At 44.5% G+C, this 20,537-nt stretch overlaps 1 protein-coding gene across 1 annotated transcript in view; it reads right to left on the reverse strand.

The window, feature by feature from the left end:
• Positions 1–6,837: 6,837 nt before the first annotated feature.
• Positions 6,838–20,537, reverse strand: part of LOC102014291 (natural resistance-associated macrophage protein 2) — a 29,510-nt gene continuing 15,810 nt past the window's right edge. The window contains 14 exon segments of the mRNA XM_013508458.1: positions 6,838–7,245; positions 8,992–9,032; positions 9,035–9,070; positions 9,073–9,144; positions 9,935–10,004; positions 10,742–10,891; positions 11,032–11,151; positions 12,117–12,185; positions 13,018–13,167; positions 13,828–13,921; positions 13,923–13,974; positions 15,095–15,172; positions 15,397–15,467; positions 15,944–16,091. Of these exon segments, the coding sequence (XP_013363912.1) occupies positions 7,135–7,245; positions 8,992–9,032; positions 9,035–9,070; positions 9,073–9,144; positions 9,935–10,004; positions 10,742–10,891; positions 11,032–11,151; positions 12,117–12,185; positions 13,018–13,167; positions 13,828–13,921; positions 13,923–13,974; positions 15,095–15,172; positions 15,397–15,467; positions 15,944–16,091 (1,262 nt within the window). The 3' untranslated portion in view covers positions 6,838–7,134.

A 20,537-nucleotide genomic window follows, 5' to 3' on the forward strand; every position in this document is an offset into this window, starting at 1 on the left:
CCTTAAACATGTTAACAAGTACTCTACACTAAGCTGTCCCCACCGTGCAAATGTTCCTTACAAATTTTCAAGGAAAAAATTCCAAGTTAGGAAGAGCTAATAAAAAAAAAAAAAATACAACCCATATTTAGGCAGGAAGTTTGTGGTATGTGGACTGACCCTTGAAACCTTGGTCTAACACTGATCTCACATTACTCTACTGGGTAGAAATACCTTAAAGTACAATGCTAACATTCCCGGAAGATTCAACAAGATAAATATTAGCCAGCTCCTAGAAATAGACTTAGGACTTAGAAATGATATTCAGAGTGGTGATGGGAAAGCTGAAGAGGAAGACGTGGTGAAACTGTGGAAACATTAGAAAGATTAATACTTCCATGACCTCATGTCAGGACTTAATACCGTTAAATGTTCTTACTTTCTTTACTTTCTGCTTAAAGTTTGAATGCCAGAATGGGCTGAGTTACAGCAGCACAGAAAAACCAGTTCTTAGTTAAAATATGGTTCCTTGGTCTTACTATATATTTATATAGTAAGTTTCTTGATCTTACTATATATTTAGCTGACTGGTGGTTGTCAGCTTGTCTGTTTGATAACTAGGAAAAGACTAAGAAAAGTGACAATGAAATCCATAGTAACTACAGAACAGGCTGATAGGGTGAAATGTGTTCACCAAATAGATGAAATGTCTTCTTTATAAATGATATAGCAATGCCAGTGGGTACACAGGATATAATTTGGTCTATTATAATCAAAGCAGAATTTGCCTGGCATAGTAAAATATGACTTTAAAAGAATTGATTGACCAGTGCGTTGTGAGATAAAGCATTATTCCCTTTCCTTTCTCACTTGTGATACAGATAAAACAAATGTCCAATTTACCTGAAAATTAAATTTTTAAAAACTACAAAAGATCTGTCACTTTTAGGGGCTGGGGATATAGCTCAGTGGCACAAGTGCCTACCTGGCAAGCGCGAGGTCCTGAAAAAAAAAATCTCACTTTTATATAATCTTAAAATTCTACCTAGACTGATGTGTTCAGGTTTGCGTAAGTTTATCTTCATATATGTGAAGACAAAAGCCCACAGGAGTGTTTGGCCATCGCAGGTCGGTCACCGACCTTGGACGACTGTGTTACTGCTGTGAGGAGGGTGGCTGTCTGACCTGCACTTACAACGCTCCGCTTTGGAGGTGGTACCATGAAAAGTTTCTGAAATGCGCATTTAAGCAGCTATAATCACCATGTGAATTCAGGCCACCCCCCCCATTGCTGTTAATTTCAGCAAAGAAATAACTGTGGAAACAGCAATGGTTCCTGATGTTTATCTAACAGGAGCTAAGACAGTTAAGGATGGAGATGGTGTCAACAGCCTCAGGAAAACTGGCCCTCTGACTACCCGCGGCGCGCTGCCTTAGGCTGACCCCAAGATCAGTTTAGGTGAGGAAACACGCGCTGAGTGCTCCTGTTAAGACTGCATATTGGGCTGGGGATTTAGCTCAGCGGCAAAAGCGCCTGCCTGGCAAGCGCAAGGTCGTGAGTTCGGTTCCCAGTACCGGAGAAAAACCAAAAAAAAAAAAAAAAAAAAAAAAAAAAAAAGACTGCGTATTGAAAATCAGATTTCACATGGTCTGAGTGCGGGGCCCGTCATCCTGGCCCCGTTTTTCCCTTGGTACCTGAGCAGAGAAAAGCCTCTCATTTAAAAACAAAAAGGTAATACTGACAGACTACGTTATCTTTATGAGTCATCGTCATTATCTATAATCCCAAATGTTGTCAGATTCAATTAAAATCACCTCCGCTGCTCTTTTCCTGGGGTGGCAGCACTAAGCCTGAACCCACAGCTGCTCTCCGAGCACAGCTACACCCCCAGCCTTTTCATGTTTTACTTGGAGACAGGCTTCACCTAAGTTGCTCAGGTTGGCCTTGAATTTATGATCCTCCTACCACAGCCTCCTGAATAGCAGAGATTACAGGCACGTGTCACCATCCCTGGTACTTCAACTATTTTTAAAACCTGTCTCCGGCCGGGCATGGTGGCACATGCCTGTAATCCTAGCCCTCAGGAGGCTGAAGCAGGAGGATGGCTGTGAATTCGAGGTCAACCTGAGCTACCTAGTGAGTTCAAAAGCGGCATGCATTGCATAGGCGGACCCTGTCTCAAAAAACAACATAAACAAAACAACAAAATAGAACACATCTCCACACCCCACTCCTAGAGAATTGAATTCGGATGATTTGTGTTGGAAACCATGAAGTTATATTTCTTTTTCCTCGTTTCTTCTCCCTTGAAGCAGCCTGAGACAATCACTGACTTATTTTAGCCCTTTTGTTATTATTTAAGGCTGTAGGAACGCTATTGCACCTAGACACCAGCAGCCTATAAGTTGATGCAGAAGACGTACAATAAATCGACAGGAAAGACGTATCCCTGTTTCAGTGTAACAGAAAAGGCTCTGAGCCTGCTATGGTGGCGCCCAGCTGTCATCCCAGCACTCTGGGAGGCTGAAGCAGAGGATCACAACTTTGAGCCCAGCCTGGGCAATTTAGCAGCTTAGTGAGACCTCATCTCAAAATACAAAACAAAAAGGGCTGGGGACGTATCTCAGGGCAAAGTCCCAAGCCTCAATCCCCAGTACTGAGGGGGAAAAAGGCACTGGAGTTACGTCAAGGCCCAGCTTTATCCTTTGAGAGGCTTCTTCTATTAATTTGTAAAATGGAAATAATTGCTACACTAACGTACTACCTCTTGTTGGTCTTCAATAAATGTTTTTAACACATAACAAATTGCCCTGCATAACCACAGAGCGGTGTTGTGATGATCGTATGAAGATAACACAGACCAGGCGGTGCCCAGGATCAAACCACTGCCAGCGAGTGGGCTAGGAAAATACTGAGTGACTCTGGTTTTATGGCAGGGAAAACAACTCTTCAGATCAGCTTGCTTCTCTACTTTAAGGCTTTACATTGCAGGCTTTAGTAACTAAGAGCAACTGTTAGACATACAATTCAGTGAAGCCTTTCCAAGTAAGCAGCAATACACACTTCCTCGTTATGGAGTGAAGAAATGTTGCATTACTCGTTCCACGGTGCCCACACAGTGTGTAACATAATAATCACGACGCTTTCACTGGAAAAGTCTGTCATGTGGTTCTGAGACATTGAGAAATGGGGCTAACTGGCACACAATAGGCTAAAACACTTTCAGGCGGAGAGGTAATACACATGAATAAACCCGCTGTTACCTCTTAGCTATTGCCAGGGTAAGACCACAGAGCGATGGAAGTGAACCTATGGAATGCATGCCACAGGAGGCTGTTTGAAAGTTTGAAAGTTCTAAAAGATTCACCATCACTGCCATAGAGGGGTCTCCTGTCAACAGCGTCCAAACTTTAAAAATCCAGCACAGGCCTAACAGTACCTACAGTTGGCAACTTCTGAGCTAAGACACATTCTAACACTAGGTGAACATAGAAGCAAATGCTTTGATGTGTTGGTCCTGCTGGTGTCGTGAAGCTTAGCGTCTTATGCAGCACGAACAGTGTGTTACGTACTACAGGCTGGCTTGGGAATGAACACCTGGGCACCGGCAATAAGCTACTCAGGCTCAAAAGCCAAATGCCCGTTTACCACCAACGTGAGCCGGACAAGTGACTGGTGGCCTCTCGGGTGCCTCATCTACGTGGAGGCGGGGCCTCTCGCTAGGAGGACGAAGTGAGAGAATGCGGGTGCTCAGGCCACGACTCCCACAGAGCAATGACAGCCATTCTAACATTCATGGCTGAGGGGTCAGGAGAGGCTGACGTCCTGAGATTCACTGGTCCTACCCGTCAAGGGGCAGAGGGCACTCCAAAAGGCAGTAAAGTGCTTCAAGGAAGGATCTTCGATTGTTTTGCATTTTATTTTAGTTGTGAAATTAAACCAGAATGAAGAACCGAGAGATAAATGAAGCCAACATAGAGAACTACGGGATTATTTACATATTCAGCTCCCTTAAGACAGGCAGGAAATGCTGTAAGAGAGAACAAAAGGAAGTCCTGTAACAGTTTTGTGACGCCTCGTCTGTGACTTGGATTTCCCTGTCATGTGTGTGGTGAAGGGGCTGGTAGTTCATTGCTCCTGAGTTTTTCGTCTTTTTTTTTCCTGGTGGTTGTGGGGATTGAGTCCAAGGCCTTTTCAGTGAGCTACATCTCCAGCCCTTGTTATTTTTTTATTTTAAGAAAGAGTCTCACTAAGTTTCCCAGGCTGGCCTCAAACTTGCCATCCTCCTGCCTCCCAGCTTGTTGAGGATACAGGTGTGTACCACCATGTCTACCTTGGCCTTTGTTTTTGATAAAAGGTGGCAACATTTCCATTTATAACAGGTGCCAGAACATTCATTTTTAAACTAGGCCATTTTTGTTTCTCTCTTCAAATATACACTAATTTTGGTTGGCAACAAAAATAGAATGCAAAAGTTTACTTGACCCATCAAAGATTATACATATACAAATATTTAATTTAGAGTATAGAAAGGTGGAATTTTTTTCTCAAATTTGAACGTGGAAATACTGTGTTTTTACCTATAATAAAACTACTTACATGAGTAAATTGAAATCAGTGTCTTGGTGTCTGCAGCTAACCCGGCCCTTCTGAGGACAAGATCCATTTACTTTTCTGTCACTTCAGGAGAGAAGCACTAACGCCGTGGGCTTATTCTGCCATTCCAGATGGTGACTGACATTTCAGGATTTGTGTACTAAAGTCATTGAAACCCTATCGATATTTTCAAGGTTAAAAAAAAAAAGAAACGCAAACAGGAAAACAAAAGAAAAACTAATTATAAGTCAAGTTTACATGTTAAATATTCACTAAAAGCCCCGAAGCCGCTAGCAGGGCCTCACAGGAGCCAAACTGAATCTCTTCCACCCCTGTAATTCCCAGTGTGCTACAGCACTACAATTATTTTATGTCACGTTTAAGAGGATGAGGACCAATGTACAAAAAGTACAGCTGTATGTCCCTAAATGTTCCACACAAGCCTGCCGGCGCTGGCGGACTTAACTTGTACCCATTGTTGGTTGCACCCAGAATACCAGCTGAAGTACACGTTCTCTCTGCGAGCGTCAAACGAGATACGGGAGTGCTGTTGACCCTAAAATATATACTACAGTATTATAAAATGCCGTTTAACTGGAAAAAAACTTCCATCACTGTAAGTCATAAATACACCTTTAAAAGAATACTAGCGGCTTTCGTCTGAGCTACTAAATAGGAGCCCATAAATACGACTGACTGGACCCACCCAAAGCCAGGGCGAAGGTAAGCGTCGCTGTAACATCTTTACAAGGAACGCTTTCTTCTTTCTTGTCAGTTTGGCCTTCACCTGCTACCGCCAGACAAAGGTTTGGGGCGTCAGCCCCTGACCTCTGGGGAGCTCCTTTCCAAGCAGCCTGAGGAAGGATGGTATCAGACAGAAAGGGGGGCAGCTACGAGGAGAAACAATTAGGAAGCTCTCATGGTGATCTGGTGTTACATTACTCTGGGAGCTACGCAAATGTTTACTTAGTGAAACACAGTTTACTTTTTTTGGGGGTGGGGGGCAGTCCGGTACTGGGAATCGAACTCTCGACCTTGTGCTTGCCAGGCAGGCGCTGCGCTGCTGAGCTAAATCCCCAGCCCCAAATAGTAGTTTACTCTTAATATCTTCTCGTAGACAGTCCATCCACTGAGCTTGACATTGTGTAAAATATCAGAATACCCTTCGGGCCTCAGATGAGCACAGCGCATCCCTAAACCCAGGCTCTGGAAGAAAGCTTGAAAAATGAGGGGTCCTTCAACGCTATTCCCAGGACTGTTCGCACCGAGACGATGGTGATACAAGTCTTTTGCTTATTTATGTGGACCAGGCAAATGGGATTTGGGCTGAGAAAATCACACAGCCTCAGGCACCACCTGTAAAAATGTCTGAAGCGGCTGAAACCGGAGCAGCAGCTCCACGCGGAAGACGCCCATTTCCTCTGACTCCAGAGCGCCACCATCTGGTCTCACAGTTTATTTCTCTTTGGGGCCCAGTTTACTTTCACAGAGGCTGGGTTTTTACAAAGGTTAGGCCCGTAGTCCTTGAGATTGCTTTGTAGTCTTTGGGGATGAAGCAAAGTCAGAAAAGCATGATTCTGGCAGGAGGTGGCTGTTAGGAACTAAAGAGATGGTCATCTTTCCCTTTTCAGTCTCTCAAGGACGCCTAGGTGCATCCGTGCTGCCGGAGAAAGCTGAGAGGTGGAGCAGGAGGAAGGTGAAGTTTCTACAGCTACCTGTGTCCAGGAGCACACACCTTCAGGAGAGTTCTATACTAACAAGCATATGAGCCCCCGGCCTCCTAAGAAAATCCTAATAAGCTTTCCTTCTCTGAGGAAAGTCTTTAGAAAGTGATTAGTTACCACCTCCTACAGGTGAGTTTGTCATCTGTCCATTTTTCTACCTTCATTTGCTTCCTTACCCCTAACTTCCACTGAGAAATTTTAAATGGAAATAAAACACTCCTGACAGGATTATGTGAGAGCGCCCCCTCTGGTTGCACAGTTCCTAGTGCACAACTAAGGTTGCAAAACTCTCTCTCCCTCCTTCTCTCTCTCTCTCTCATCATCCGTGCTAGGCAAGTGTTCCTTCACTGAGCAATAAGCTACATCTACAGCCATATTTTATTTTTATTTTGAGAGAGAATATTGTTAAGTTGCCCAGGCTGGCTTGAACTTGTAATCCTCCTTCCTCTGCTCTCCAAGTACCTGCAGTTGCAGGCGTGTACCACCTCACCTGGTACCTTTGCCTTTTTTTTTTTTTTTTTTTTAAACAAAGTCTGGTTAAAAATCATGCATAGAGAATTCTGTCTTGGGCAACTATTTAAGCATTTAGTGTTGGAATGATAGCAGCAAACATCAGCTTTTTCAAAGATCCTACCTAATTCAGTCCTCTGGCTTAGAGGAAAGGGAAAAAAAAATCCATCTTTCACATGTATATGAAACAAAGTCTTTGTCTGCCCGCAGCATAGTCATAAAATGTGCAGCGGCACATACTTGTAGCCATGTTCACACAGTAAACCATAGAAACGCACTGGCTCTGACGGCTACCTGCGGCTCACAGACAGACTGGGCCAGAGTTTACTTAGGACAGCCACCAGGGGCTTCTTCCGTCAGCAGGACTTTAGAGATGCTTACCGTGTGCCCGCAGTCCAGGAAGGACAAGCCCAGTGCAATCAGACACTGCCAACCCTGGGAGAGAAAACACGGTCGTCAGTTACCGGGCTCTACACAGAGCCTCTCGCCCACAGTGACTGCACAGCGCTGCTCAGACGCAAACCCGCCCCTCCCTTGCACATCCAGCTCTACCAGCCTCCCACCAAGGGTTGCGCAAGACATGCTCCTGACCTCGTGTCCCTCAGAACGTCCTGCTGCCTTCAATAAAGTGTTCCTATGCTGTTTTCGTTTTGTTTTGTTTTTGGTTTTTTTCTCCGGTACTGGGAACCGAACTCACGACGTTGCGCTTGCCAGGCAGGCGCTTTTGCCGCTGAGCTAAATCCCCAGCCCCCCCATGCTGTTTTCAATCATCAGTTCTCTCTGCTCCTTTTGCTTTGGCTCTCTGGCTTGCTTCTTTGATCCAGCTGGGAGTTTCCTACTGCCCACTCCCCTTCACCCCAGCCCACCCCCATCATAAGGAATAGAGAGGATGTCTGAGAGACCAATAAGACCAGTGCAGTCTCCGGAGTTGCTCCGCAAAGTTGTTTTGGAGCTAAACAGCAGTTACCCACTACACAAGCAAGCCCTCACCTCTTAAAGTAGGACTTCAGCAATCTCTAGTGTTTGAGGATCACTGAGAATAACTTGGCAGCTTCCCGAGCAGTTTGCAAGAAGGAAAGATCCCCTTGACTTCTAAGTGAGTTTTTATTTATTTATGTGTTTATTTTGGTACTGGGAATCGAACTCAGGACCTTGCGTTTGCTAGGCAGGCACTTGTGATGCTAAGCTACATCCCCGGCCCTCTGAGTGAATTTCTAAAACAATTCCTGTCGAGGACATTTGTTTATTCGGGTTTTCTAGGCCTTTGGGTCAGTATAGGTCTAGTGGGAAGGGAAAGAGAAAGCAGATGTCAATGCAGGACAATGTCTTCAATATTTACTAAAGGAATTTTCTCAGTCAGGTACCTAACCTGAGGCAGACACTGGCGTGGGGCCTAGGTAAGTACTCTGGAGATCAACAACAGACTTTCAGCCTCTGTCTTTAATTGTTCTCTGCACCAAAAGTTGCATACATTCTGCTACTCCACATCCCCAACCCTCGTGTTTTCTGCAGAAACCTGCGTAGGAGAGGGAATTGTTGCTCTACCTGTTTTGCACTAATGTTAGGTAACAATGGTAAAGAATATCAGGAAGACAGAGAGGAATAGATTTAAAATCCCACTTTCCCTAAGAAAACTATTAGATTTCTATATACTACAGACTTCAAAAATGTTGTGATAATCTCAGTATAAATAATTTGGCCTTCCTTTTGTGACTATAGATTCATAACTAGGATTTTTAAATGACTCTAGAGTAATCCAACAAGAGAATATCATTATTTACTTATTTCCTTAGACAGCTAGCCAGTGGTAGAGCTAAGCCAGGCTGTGAGGCCATCTGTGTCCTACCGAAAGCTCTAAAGCACACTCCACTCCACAGATTCCTTATCCAAACCTGTCCTATACAGTACCACTACCCACCCTCTACATTACTATCTTCTTTCAGTCCCTCAAAGCACTATATTCGCTAGCTAGAAATATCCAAGGGACAGAAATAGAAAAATGTCATGCTTTAGGAACCGTGTAATTCTATGGTTAGAGCTATGAAGAGCTGGTTTGACAAGTCCATATAAATTGCCCCAATAAGCAGGAGGTAGCCCACAGTGTGCTCTTTTGGTTCCATTCATTTCTGAATGTCAGTGGGCCTCACCTCTGTGCCCCGGTGCCCTCTACACTGGACTCACCAAGTACAACACAAAGCCCAGATAAAGCACACTGACCAGACAGCCACCACGTGCAACGCCACATGCCCTAGTTCCTGACATAAAGCATCACAAAGTACATGTTGGTGGAACACATGATAAAGACCAAGATTCCACCTTCAATCCTCCAGATTCTGTAAAAGAATCAGCACAGTCCTGGCCATACACAATAAAGAAAACTTTATGGTATGGGAAAACAGGACAAGTGCTAAAGGCCTTGCAAATGAACTGAAAAATGATTCTTACTATATGCCAGATTAGGTTAAATGTGCCAAAGTTAGACAAGAAAAAGGAAAAAAAAAGGAGGAAAAAACCCCCAGGTATGGTGGGACATGCTTATAATCCCAGATACTTGGGAGGCTGAGGCAGGAGGATAGCAAGTTCAAGGTCAGTCTGTGCAACTTAGGGAGACTGTGTTTCAAAACGAAAAATAAAAAAAAAAGGATAAGGATATAGCCCAGTGTGAAGGCCCTGGATTAAATTCTAGGTACAAAAAAAGAGAAAGAAAGAAAGGAAAAGACTATCAAATAATCCCAATATTTCAATCCCTAGAAAAGCAAAAAGCCACAGAAATGCAATGAGCCATTCCAGCAGTCTCTGCAAATGTAATAAGTCCTTTCAAATCTTCCAAAAGACTTTAAAGGTATTAACTTATGACTGCCTCATTAAGATCATTTAACATGGAATTAACGTGGCTCAAATTTCAGTAGATGAAGCTGAAGAGTTAAAGACCTCAAAACTGAAGGAAAATCTGCTTTCTCCTTCTTTATTTCATTCATATTCATTATTTTCTAAGTCAAAGAGCCAGCAGCTTGCAATCACCACACAAAGCATACAGTTCCCCCATGTGACTCACTTCTGACTGTCCTGTTGGATAAAAATGCCCTTCCCCATACATCGGCATTCCTCTAGAGAACTCATGTTGCCCTGGAAAAGTTGTTCTTTACTGGCTGTAAGGTTGTAAATGTGAAGGTAGGTATGGCAGCAAATGGAAACTGGAAAAGAAAGATCAGACAGGGCCACTGGAGGTGTTGCTGGCATATCACACAGAGATTACACCAGAGGGATCAGAAACCCGGCCTCTCCTACTCTATAAGAAAAAACCTCCTTCGATCGTCTCCTCATGTCCAGTCGTTATACTGAAACCTGTGAGGCTGTTGTTATCCTAACTTCAAGGATGACCGTAGGCGTCTTTGTGTCTTTACAAACACTGGATCAGCTGGGCGTGATGGCACACGTTATAATACCAGCTACTCGGGAGGCTGAGGTGCAGGATTGCAGTTTGAGACCATCCCAGGCAACCTAGCAAGACCCTGTCTCAAAATTAAAAATAAAAGGGGCTGGGGATGTAGGTCTCCACTGAGCTTAATCCCTGGAACAGAAAGAAGAGAAACACAAACTGGATCTGACTGTCAACATCCATAGGAGCCAGCATAGTATTCAACAGTGGTTTTAATGCTTGCTGGATATATGAACTATAAGTCTGGGTTCCACGTATAAGGATGGCTCATACTTACCATTCAGCAGCTTAAAAACCCAAGCCACTTCTCAAAGCCGTTCAGATGCCGGGGGTTTATGGGCAGTCGCCACAGACCAAGACCATCTACGCTTCTTTCTCCCTCTCAATTTCCCCCCAGCACCTAGTACCCAGCACCAACCAGGCTGGGTCCCAAAGGGCAGAACTGAGCCGCCTGCCTGAGTGGGATATGAATCTCCCTTGCTCCCTGCTCACCTGCAAGCTCTGCAGAACATTTAAGAAGTCATTCATCCCTGTCAGATGCTCTACATCTTGGAAGACAGCAACGAGCAGAGTGGGGATGATGGCAATAGAACGAGTCAGAATCACTCAGGCAAATCGGGACCACCTGAGGTTCAGGAATCCCTGGAAGGAAACGCAGAATCAGGGTAAATCTCTGTCACAGGTTAGACGGGCTGCAGAGGTGCAAGCAGAGACCTGAGGAGCATGAGACTGAGAAGTAACAAGGAACCGTGCTCTCTCCCTCTATCTGACGCCGCACCTACCTCCATGACAAACTGGCCGGAATAGGTTCCTGTCATAGTGGAGCTCTGTCCTGCAGCCAAGATCCCCACGGCCCAGATGTAGAGTGCAGCAGGCCCAAAGTAACAGCCCAGCACGACACCCTGGGGCAGGGAAGGGAGAAAGGCGTGCTGTGTTGGTGATCTGCTTAGGCGACCCTGAGAATAGCATTTCTTTGAGGCACTTCTTGCTTTCCTTTGCTAAGTGTCACCTACACCAAGAGCTGTACTGGACCTGGGCCCGAGGCCAGCCTGGATCTGAGTCTAGAGGCTCTCACAGAGCGGGGCACCTCGTTCCTCAGCCTAGTCCTTTCTCTTCTCCAAACTCTTCAGACCTCCAGCTCTACCCTCTCTGAAATACTAAACAAACAGAAATCTAAAGCAAATTTCCCCAATTCTATTCTTTAGCACATTATTCTGGAAAATGATAATAGGAGTGCAGGAAAAGATCAAATAAATTTGGGGAATGTGCAGTATGTACTGTACTCTTGGAAAGCCACAATAGACCATGAGAAATGGACGGAGAAACGCTGCTGAAGAACACTTTACTGCAGGTGCTGCCATACACCCATAAGATCACCGCACTCTGGAAGGCTGAGGCAGGAGTATCACAAGTTTGCACCAAACCTGACCCTAACCCTCAACCCCCAAAAGGGCATGGGATATAGCTCTATAGCTTAGTGCAAAGACTCTGCATTCAATCTTCAGTTAAATATATATATATATATATATATATATATGTGTGTGTGTGTGTGTGTGTGTGTGTAGAGAGAGAGAGAGAGACAGACAGACAGACACACAGACACACAGAAAGACAGACACACAAAGACAAAGAGGGTCAGCAAGAGTTTTGGAATAGCTGGTGCACAATCCATGCCTTCCATTCATCCCCTATCACTTGTATGTAATACAAAATGCTTGCTTGACATTTGGACCTTGAGAGATATTTCAAGGGGGTGGACGTGCTCACATCTGAAGTAAATCCCAAAAAAGCCAGGGATATGCTAAGAAGACGGACTTGGGAGCAACAATGACAAGCTTGAACATGCTTACTCCTGGCAGGTGCCCACAGCCAGGGTTGAGTTACCTTCAGGAAAGAGGCCGGCATAGGGACTGCCGCTATTTTTACAGACATCCACCTAGAACCCAGAGCAGCTTCAGAGCAGCTTTTGCTTCAGAGAAAAGGGAGCAGACGAGAAGAGCTGCCCTGCAGCGCACATGCAAGTCCTCTGAAAGGGGTAGGCTGGACAGAGCCCCGGGTGCAGGCAGCGATGTGGCGGAGCGCAGGAGCAGCGCTATGCGTGGCGATCCTCCATAGTCTTTCTGTAACCCCGGGTCTTCAAAACTCAGTACGAGGTCAGAGGGTGCATGACGATACTTAAGGCTGGGGCACTTTTATGATGACAGGCGGTGACGTCCTTCAGAAGCCCTGAAACATGAGAGGCTACTCTGATTGGGAGCCCTCAGTTAAAGCCGAGCCAAGAGTCAGAGGTCTTGCCAGTGTGAAATAAATGGTGACCAAGGCTACAGAGGCAACTGGAATTGGGAGGACACAGAATTTGGTACGACAAAACAAAACATGTCCTCATCACAGTTTCTGTCTTCTGTTGGCCAATTCTCCCAATTGATCCTTATCAATTGACAAATGACAAGTCGGGCAAGCAGGTAGGCAGAACTTGGCATGCAGGAAACAGGAGACGACAGAGAGTCAAGCAGATGTAAAGTTCCCTGCAGGATGGCATGAGGCAGTCTTGGGTCTGGGGCCGGCTGCCTTCTCAGCCAAAAGCCGAGACAGAGGAGACGGCGCGGTCTGCGCCCACCTGCCAGCTCTGACTGGTACACAGCTACGCAGGGGCAGGACCGAGCCCGCAGAGCCACGCCCTGGGCTCCAAGTCCTTGAATCTTCCTGTGCCACTGCAGATTTCGTTTCACCCTCTCTTGTGCTAGCCCCTGTGACCCTGGCTTACTCACCACCTGCTGCCTGGGTTTCTCAAAAAATGCTTCAGCGAAAGCTGCGATGACACAGACATTAGCTATGAAGGAAACAAAGAGAACAATGCAGGACTGAATGAAAAAGTACCTGCTGGCCTCTCGAACTTCCTGCTTCTCGTTACAGTTTATCTGGCTAGACTAGAGAAGGTATAGCAGCAGTCATTTCTTCACCAGTTGCAACGAGGTCCCCTGTAACAATTCAGAAATTTGGAGTCAGCTGAAAGATCAAGGGATAAACAAGTGACCAGAGGAAATGTAAGTGATCTAGCACTCAGCTAAATCCTAGCACATTAAGTATTTACGGACTCCATACCCACTGACAGCATTGCTGTCACATTCTCCACATAGGGTCAGTGACTAAGTGACCACAGCACTCTCAGGTATTGTGGCTGGAAGAACCACTGAGCTACAAAAATTTTAGTCCTAGAGTATATAACCCTAATTACAAAGGTCTCAGGAATCCCCTAGTAAATGCCTGTATAAAACTCACTGAAAAAAGTAAGGCTTCTGATTGGGCTCCTTTACTCCTGACCTCCACAAGGCTACTCAGGGTTTTAGGGCTTAAACACAAAAGCATGATACATTTTCAGGCCTTATGAAGATTGTTAGCCCCAGCTTCTCTGCCAGTCAGTAATTCCTGGCCAATTTAGTGATAAAAACATAGAACAAGCAGCCTTGGAAATATCTTGATCCTTGAGGGCTCCGGCATTGGTAAACTAAGTTGGTGCCCTTGGTGACTAAGGGAAAAAAGATCTCATGAACTCTCTGGGGGGCCACTGAGATAAGGGCCTTACCCTCCTTGACTGAGGCAGAATGTAGGTACACGTTTGGTGGCACGATGACCGCTCCCAAGACACCCGCAGCCTGCTGGAACTGTGGCGCACGAGCAGGATGGCACGAACATGCCCTTCAGTACCTGGCACTGTTACATACCAACTAGCAGCCTTCCCCGGAACATGAGATGGGGGATGAACTCAGCACTGCGGGGCCCTCAGCATCCTTCACTCCTTGTAACCTCCTGTGCAACAGCCGCCTATGACACGAAGAATACGGAATCATCAGAAAGCCAAGAACACAAGGAGCTTATTGCCAGCGGTCAGATAATCCAGGACTAGATTCTCTAGAAATTTTACATCGCATTTTAGATGCACAAAACAAATGTGTTACAGTACATTATTAATATTCTAAGGAGATAAAGTGAGTGCTAAAGGCTTTACTGCTATTAGCTTCACACTAATAAGTATGAGACAGTCCTCAGCATGCAGAGTCAATTCTTGATTACCCACACTTTTCATGCTTTGCTCACCTACGTTCATCTAAAGATCACTCATTTGGCAGTAGTGTGTAGCATGAGATTTGTTCATTAAAACAAAAACTCTTCTCATTCATACTTCAGGCTAATTCAGCCTGTCTCTTATAAGCCTTGGGCCAACCTGCACGATCTCCTCATAAACTAGATACAATCTATGTTTTAGCCAGGTCAGTAAGCAGAAATCAGTTTCTAATCACTGTACATAGAAAGATGTTATGACTGCAAATAATGATACTAATTCTAGGAGTATCTATGTCAGGGCACAGACCAACAGATACCCAGTTTATCACCTGTAATTCACCACTGGTGTAAAACAGAAAAAGTTCAAGATACAATTGGTGTAAACCAGGATGAGCAAAACAGAACCACTTTAAGATAAAAGACAAGAGTAACCCTGTGTAAACAGAACCACTCTGAGTTCACAGCCCGGAACAACCTGCAACCTCCTCCCTGACCCTTTCCAGGATGTCCCATCATCAGGACGGCCAACTGGGGTCCAGAAGTCTGGACTGGATGGCAGTAGACTATCTAGTCATTTCTGAGCTAGGCATCTCGGCAGGCTCTGCACATAAGTCTCTGCTATAGATTATATTCCTTCAAAATTAGCCCAGAGCCGAATAAACTTTTTGTTGATACACACACTACAATTAAACCATACTAACATTATTATTACTGTTTACAATAAAAGGTTAAACATAAAAAATAAAACTTTTTTAAAGGAAGCAAATGAATAGCCTGTAACACTTGCCTCCTATCCAAATGTGAGGACCATAACAGTGATGAGAAAGCCAAAAAATGCTTCTAGCCAGGTGTGGTGGCAACCTGTAATCCCAGCACTTGGAAGGCTGAAGCTAGAGGATCGCTGGGAGTTCGAGGCCAGTCTAGGCTACATAATGAGTCTGAGGCCAGCCTGGACTACATGATGAGACCCTGTCTCAGAAAACAAGCAAACAAACGCTCCTAGCTTCCACAGTCCCAAAGGGAAAATGCAGCCATGATCTCACCGTAGTACCTCCTTTGGTTGACTCCTCCATTCCCACCCTTACCATATTTGTCCAAAGAGAGAAATACAAAAGTATCTGCGATGGTGATGAGAACTCCATTCCACAGAGGAACCCTAGGTTAGAAATAAGACATGCAGATAAAAGAAAGAAACACTGAAAAACACCCTCTTCCTGACCGCTATCCTAATACAGAACTCTCAGAGAACTGGGACTGGGGGAGGCTAGACACTGGCAGGAAGCCAGGCCTTGCGTAATTGAGGATCACGGGACCAACCTGAGCTGGGGATGCAGTTCAGAGGTAGAACGCTTGCATAGTATGTGCTAGGCCACGGATCCAATCCCCAGTATTGCCAAGAGAGGGAGTTAAACCTTATGGGAAAAAGTGAATCTCAAGTGAGATTTGGGAAGAGGGGGAAACATGGCGTGGCAGCAAGAGGGGCAGTCAGACTTCCTTCCCTATGGCCAGGCTTCGGGACCACTGACCCCAAGTCCCCCAGTGTCTCAATACATAGTAGGGCAGCGCACATGGGCAGACGCACAGATTCCCCTGGGGGTGGGGGAGACACAAAGAGGACAGCACCCGGCTCACCTTGGGATACTGACGGTGACACACTTCGGCGAGGTGCAGCCCGGTGACCACTCCCAGTCTAGCTGCGAGGTGCTGGAGCAGCAGCCCCACGATAGTGGCCAACAGAAGGACCCAGCCCAACCGCTAAGTGGGCAGAGCCTCCGTGCGCCTGGTCAATAAAATAAAATGATATATCAAAAACGTAATGTGTTTAGAATGCACATCAACTATTTACTTGCTTACAAAACCTAAAAAAAAAAAAAGCAGAAATAAATTCTTATGTGAACTACAGTGAAAATACAAACAAAAGTCAACCACAGAAATAATCCTTGCTTCAACTGTCATATTCAAGGCAGTCTTCACACGTGAAAACTGGGTGTTCTGCCAGACGTGGTGGTGCACGTCTGTAATCCCAACACTCGGGAGGCTGAGGCAGGAGGATGTTGCAAGTTCAAGGCTAGTCTAGGCTACAAAGTGAGTTCGAGACTAGCCTGAACTGCATAATGAGACCCTGTCTCAAAAAGACAAAGACAAAGAAAAAGAAAAGAAAATTGGGTGTTCCATATGAGAGTATTGCTTACACTGATACCACACGTGTTTTGTTTTCCTATCTTTTTTTAGGGCACAGTTGACATCTTTTTGGTTTTTCTCTTATCCTTGTAGGTCTTTATGATATTGCACCTACCTGCCTGTTCACGTCAGCTCCAACTTTATTTTGCACAGCTCCTTGGGTAGAAACATTTTGTCCTTCCTCTATTGTAGTTGTTCTCTTATCAGTTCCAGTGCAAATTCTCTAAGGCAATTTCTCTGTGATATCTTGCACTTGTTATTTTCTTTGTAAACTATGAAACTATTTCTGCCAGACATGTTTAGGATTGAGTAAAACACAATCATTGGCCAATTCTTTGTGTTTCAAGTGACATCATAGTTGCCATATAATTCATCAACATCTACTCTGCCTTTGGTTTTGTTGTAAAAGGTTACTATCTCTGGCTTCATTTGTGTCGAGGTATCTCTATTAACATTGCCCTCATGATGCAATGTTGACATCAGCAGTACCACTGTGCTTTTCTTTGCCATATAGGAAGCCAATGTTATGTCTCTCTGAAATCCAAAAATTATACTGAGTATATAATTCTCAGCTCCCCCTACCCCCTGGTACTGGGACTCAAACTCAGGACCTTGTGCTTGACAGGCAGGCCTTGTGCAGCCCCAGCTATATCCCCAGCCCTTACCATACAACTGAGCTATATCCCCAGCCCTTACCATACAATTCTCTATTTTGAACTTGTAACATTTCATTGGGAATATCCACTCTGATCCTGCGCATGGTTCCTATGCTGGTCAACTGGTACTCTCTTAGCAAATGTAACATCAGGTGAGCAACTGGTAAACCAACTGTTGAATGTCACATTCCAATGAGCCTAGGAGATAGAAGCAACAAGTCTATTTATAACATTATTCAGTTTATTACTGCACAAATAAGGACCTGGTGGCTGAGTTCCAGGATAAATTTCCAAACTGAAAGTATAATACATCTCCATATCTTCCAGGGCATATATTTTTATACTGTATTTTGAAGGCTTATTTGGTAAACACTGCCTAAAGCTACAGTGACCACAAAATGCTATGTGCTCTTCCATAGTCATGTATTCAGACAGCGTGTAAATTGCTTTGCAGTTTGACACAAAGCTCTCAAACAATGAGCAGATAGTAGCCAGATTATTGGTTCTTTTTTTTCCTTGGAGGACGGTTTTGTCATCAAACCTCAGGCAATTTTGAAGAAAACCACATCTCCTCAGCGTCATTGTTATTCTACAAACCTCAAGCCTGCTCCCATCACTTTTCCACAAGTCTTTTACATTTCTGTGCTTACCATGAGAAAGCCCTGCTAAGTACTGAAGACCTATGAATGCTTTCAGTTCAGGTAGTGAGGTGTCATAATAAACACATTTTTGATTACCAGTGCATACAGAATATTTTAATTGCATTTCAATATTTGTGTATTTCACATCTTGTAGCATATCACCTGTTACAAACAATTTCCAACATTGAATCACAGTGCTGGCATTCTGTCCAGTAGATTTTACCCCTTTTAAGAACCTAATTATATTTTTGGAATTAGTTCTAACATTGGATCATTCAGGCATATGTGACCATTTTGTTGCCTTTCAACTAGTCAACTATGTACCCACACTGATGTTTTCCTCACCATCCGAATCAGGGAGGTCTTCATTCCTTGTATCTATACTGGTCAACTCTTGCTTGGTTTCAGTGTCACATTATGTTTGGCTCAACTGGTCAATGTCAATGTCATTGTCATAATTTTCATCATCATCATCAGTGTACAAGTCACCTGATGACTCACTTTCAACCTCTCCTCAAACTTGTAAATCTGGTTTTTCACGTGTCATTGCACTAAGTTGGGCTAATTCTATAAGAAAAATCATTTTAAAACATTATTTTTTTTTGAGACAGGGTCCCACTCTGTTGTCCAGGCTAGCCTTGACTCACTATATAGCCCAGGCTGGCCTTGAACTTGTGGCAATCCTGTTGCCTCAGCCTTCAAAGTGCTGGGATTCCAGGCATGTGCCACCATACTTGGCTGAAAAAACATTTACAAAAACAAATCCTAAATGCACAGAAATTTAACAAGGCACATTGCATGGGTAAAACTCACCTGTTGCTACTTTTGAGTTGTGTACATACCTGGCCTCATCTGCCAAGTGAATGCACAGATGGGTTCCTGCTTTCCCCAGGCACAGCTACTGAAGGCAGACCTGGCTACCCTGTGCTGAAGTACATATTTACATGACAAAAGTATGGTGTGGGTGTATTTTACCTCCTATGATTCCCCCAGAGTCAGGATACTATAGGTTGCTCTAGGCAACATAGTCTTGGTAAAGTCTAGAGGGAAATTTCAAAAGGTAAACCACACCTTGCAAAGTTGATCGATCAGTGGCTGGCTACGACACTTATTCCTCTCATCAGCTTTTACTTCTTTTAAGGCCACATTATACTTGTGAGTATTATAATAATAATTTTTTCCTGATTATGTCAGATACAAAAGACAAAAGAGCCAGGCCAGGTGGCACACACCTGTATGGAATCCCGGCACTTGGGAGGCTGAGAAAGGAGGATTGTGGCAAGTTTGAGGCCAGCGTGGGCAACATAGTAAGTTTAAGGCCAGGCTGAAGTACGTAGCAAGACCTGTCTCAAAACAAATACAAAACAAAAGAAAATAATAACCTGGGTCATGATTATTGGCAATATTCATGAGATCCAGAGATTTCTTCCTTAAAGAGACTCCAAGTGCCTTTATTTCCAAATATTCTGCTGGACTATACAGAAGATTATAGGAATAGACTTTCTACCCTTTAGGGACCTATGAAGTGAAATTTCGGCCCTCCCACACTATAATTTGCTTGACCAATGGGGGAACTGTGTACTTTAACATTCCTAAAGAAATTATTGCAATAGAATTTCTTCAAGCAAGCACCTGACAGAAGAGAAGACTCATTCCTCCCACGAGGTGACATAAACCTAGGCAGGCTTATCGTAAGATAAGACATCTGAGGGGCTGGGGATTTAGCTCAGTGCCAAAAGCGCCTGCCTGGCAAGCGCAAGGTCGTGAGTTCCGTTCCCGGTACCGGAGAAAAACAAAAACAAAACAAACAAACAAAAAAAAAGACATCTGAGACTTACTTTATAAAAAGGGTTGGCTGGCCTTTAGAAAACAAGCCATTCTGTAAATGCCACAACTTGTCTTTCAGGAAAAACATCCAGGCCTTTCACTAATGAGTCTTAGGTTTGGAACCGGTTTTTCAAGAATGACTGTGAGCAGAACTCAGGCCATGTGGTCAGTGCTGTCACAGGCTCAGATCATCCATGCAAAAATAACACCCCTGAAAGTAAACATGGGCCCCTCCTTATTACCCAGCCAAAAAGATCTTTTCTCCTCTCCCTTTCCACAGATCTCCTACTATCAACCAACTGGAGAGGCAAATTTAAGCTTTAAAGTTTCTGACCTCTTTGTTGATGGGCCACTCAGTAAAATTTAGTTTTTATAAAAACTTGGTACCATAATCTTGATCCCTACGCATGTCCAGTGATGATCCCTTGCTTGATAACATGAAGCACCTTTAAGATAATTCTTAAACTATCATGGCACAGAGAAGCAATGACACAATTGACCCACCACACACTGGCCACAGAGGCCCACCCAGGGATGTGGGTGAATCATCCCAACATGAAGAAACCCCTGGGAATACATGCCACACAACGGGTTGCTCTTGCCCCTCCTATTGAGAACCAGAAAGGTCCAGAGTCAGTGGAGGAGCAGCTGCTGAACAAGGACTTGGAGAACATGAGAATACAGACTACGCCCAAAGACTCAGAGGTCTAGTTGACCAGAGTCACGAGAGCCATTCAGAAGTTGGAAATCAGGAGGACCTTACACAAAACCTGGGGAGACCCTCTGGAAGCCATTCTTCCTCTGACAGTACAGGCTGAGGTGGAGGAGCGCATGGAGCTCTGGAGAGGTCTACACTGAGATTCCTACTGCCTGTGCTGACTGCTGGGGAGAGGACACTAAGTGGTTGTGGGGTCCCAATGC

The sequence above is a fragment of the Chinchilla lanigera genome, unplaced genomic scaffold (genome assembly GCF_000276665.1).
Source record: "Chinchilla lanigera isolate Chin_1 unplaced genomic scaffold, ChiLan1.0 scaffold00146, whole genome shotgun sequence".
Taxonomy (NCBI): domain Eukaryota; kingdom Metazoa; phylum Chordata; class Mammalia; order Rodentia; family Chinchillidae; genus Chinchilla; species Chinchilla lanigera.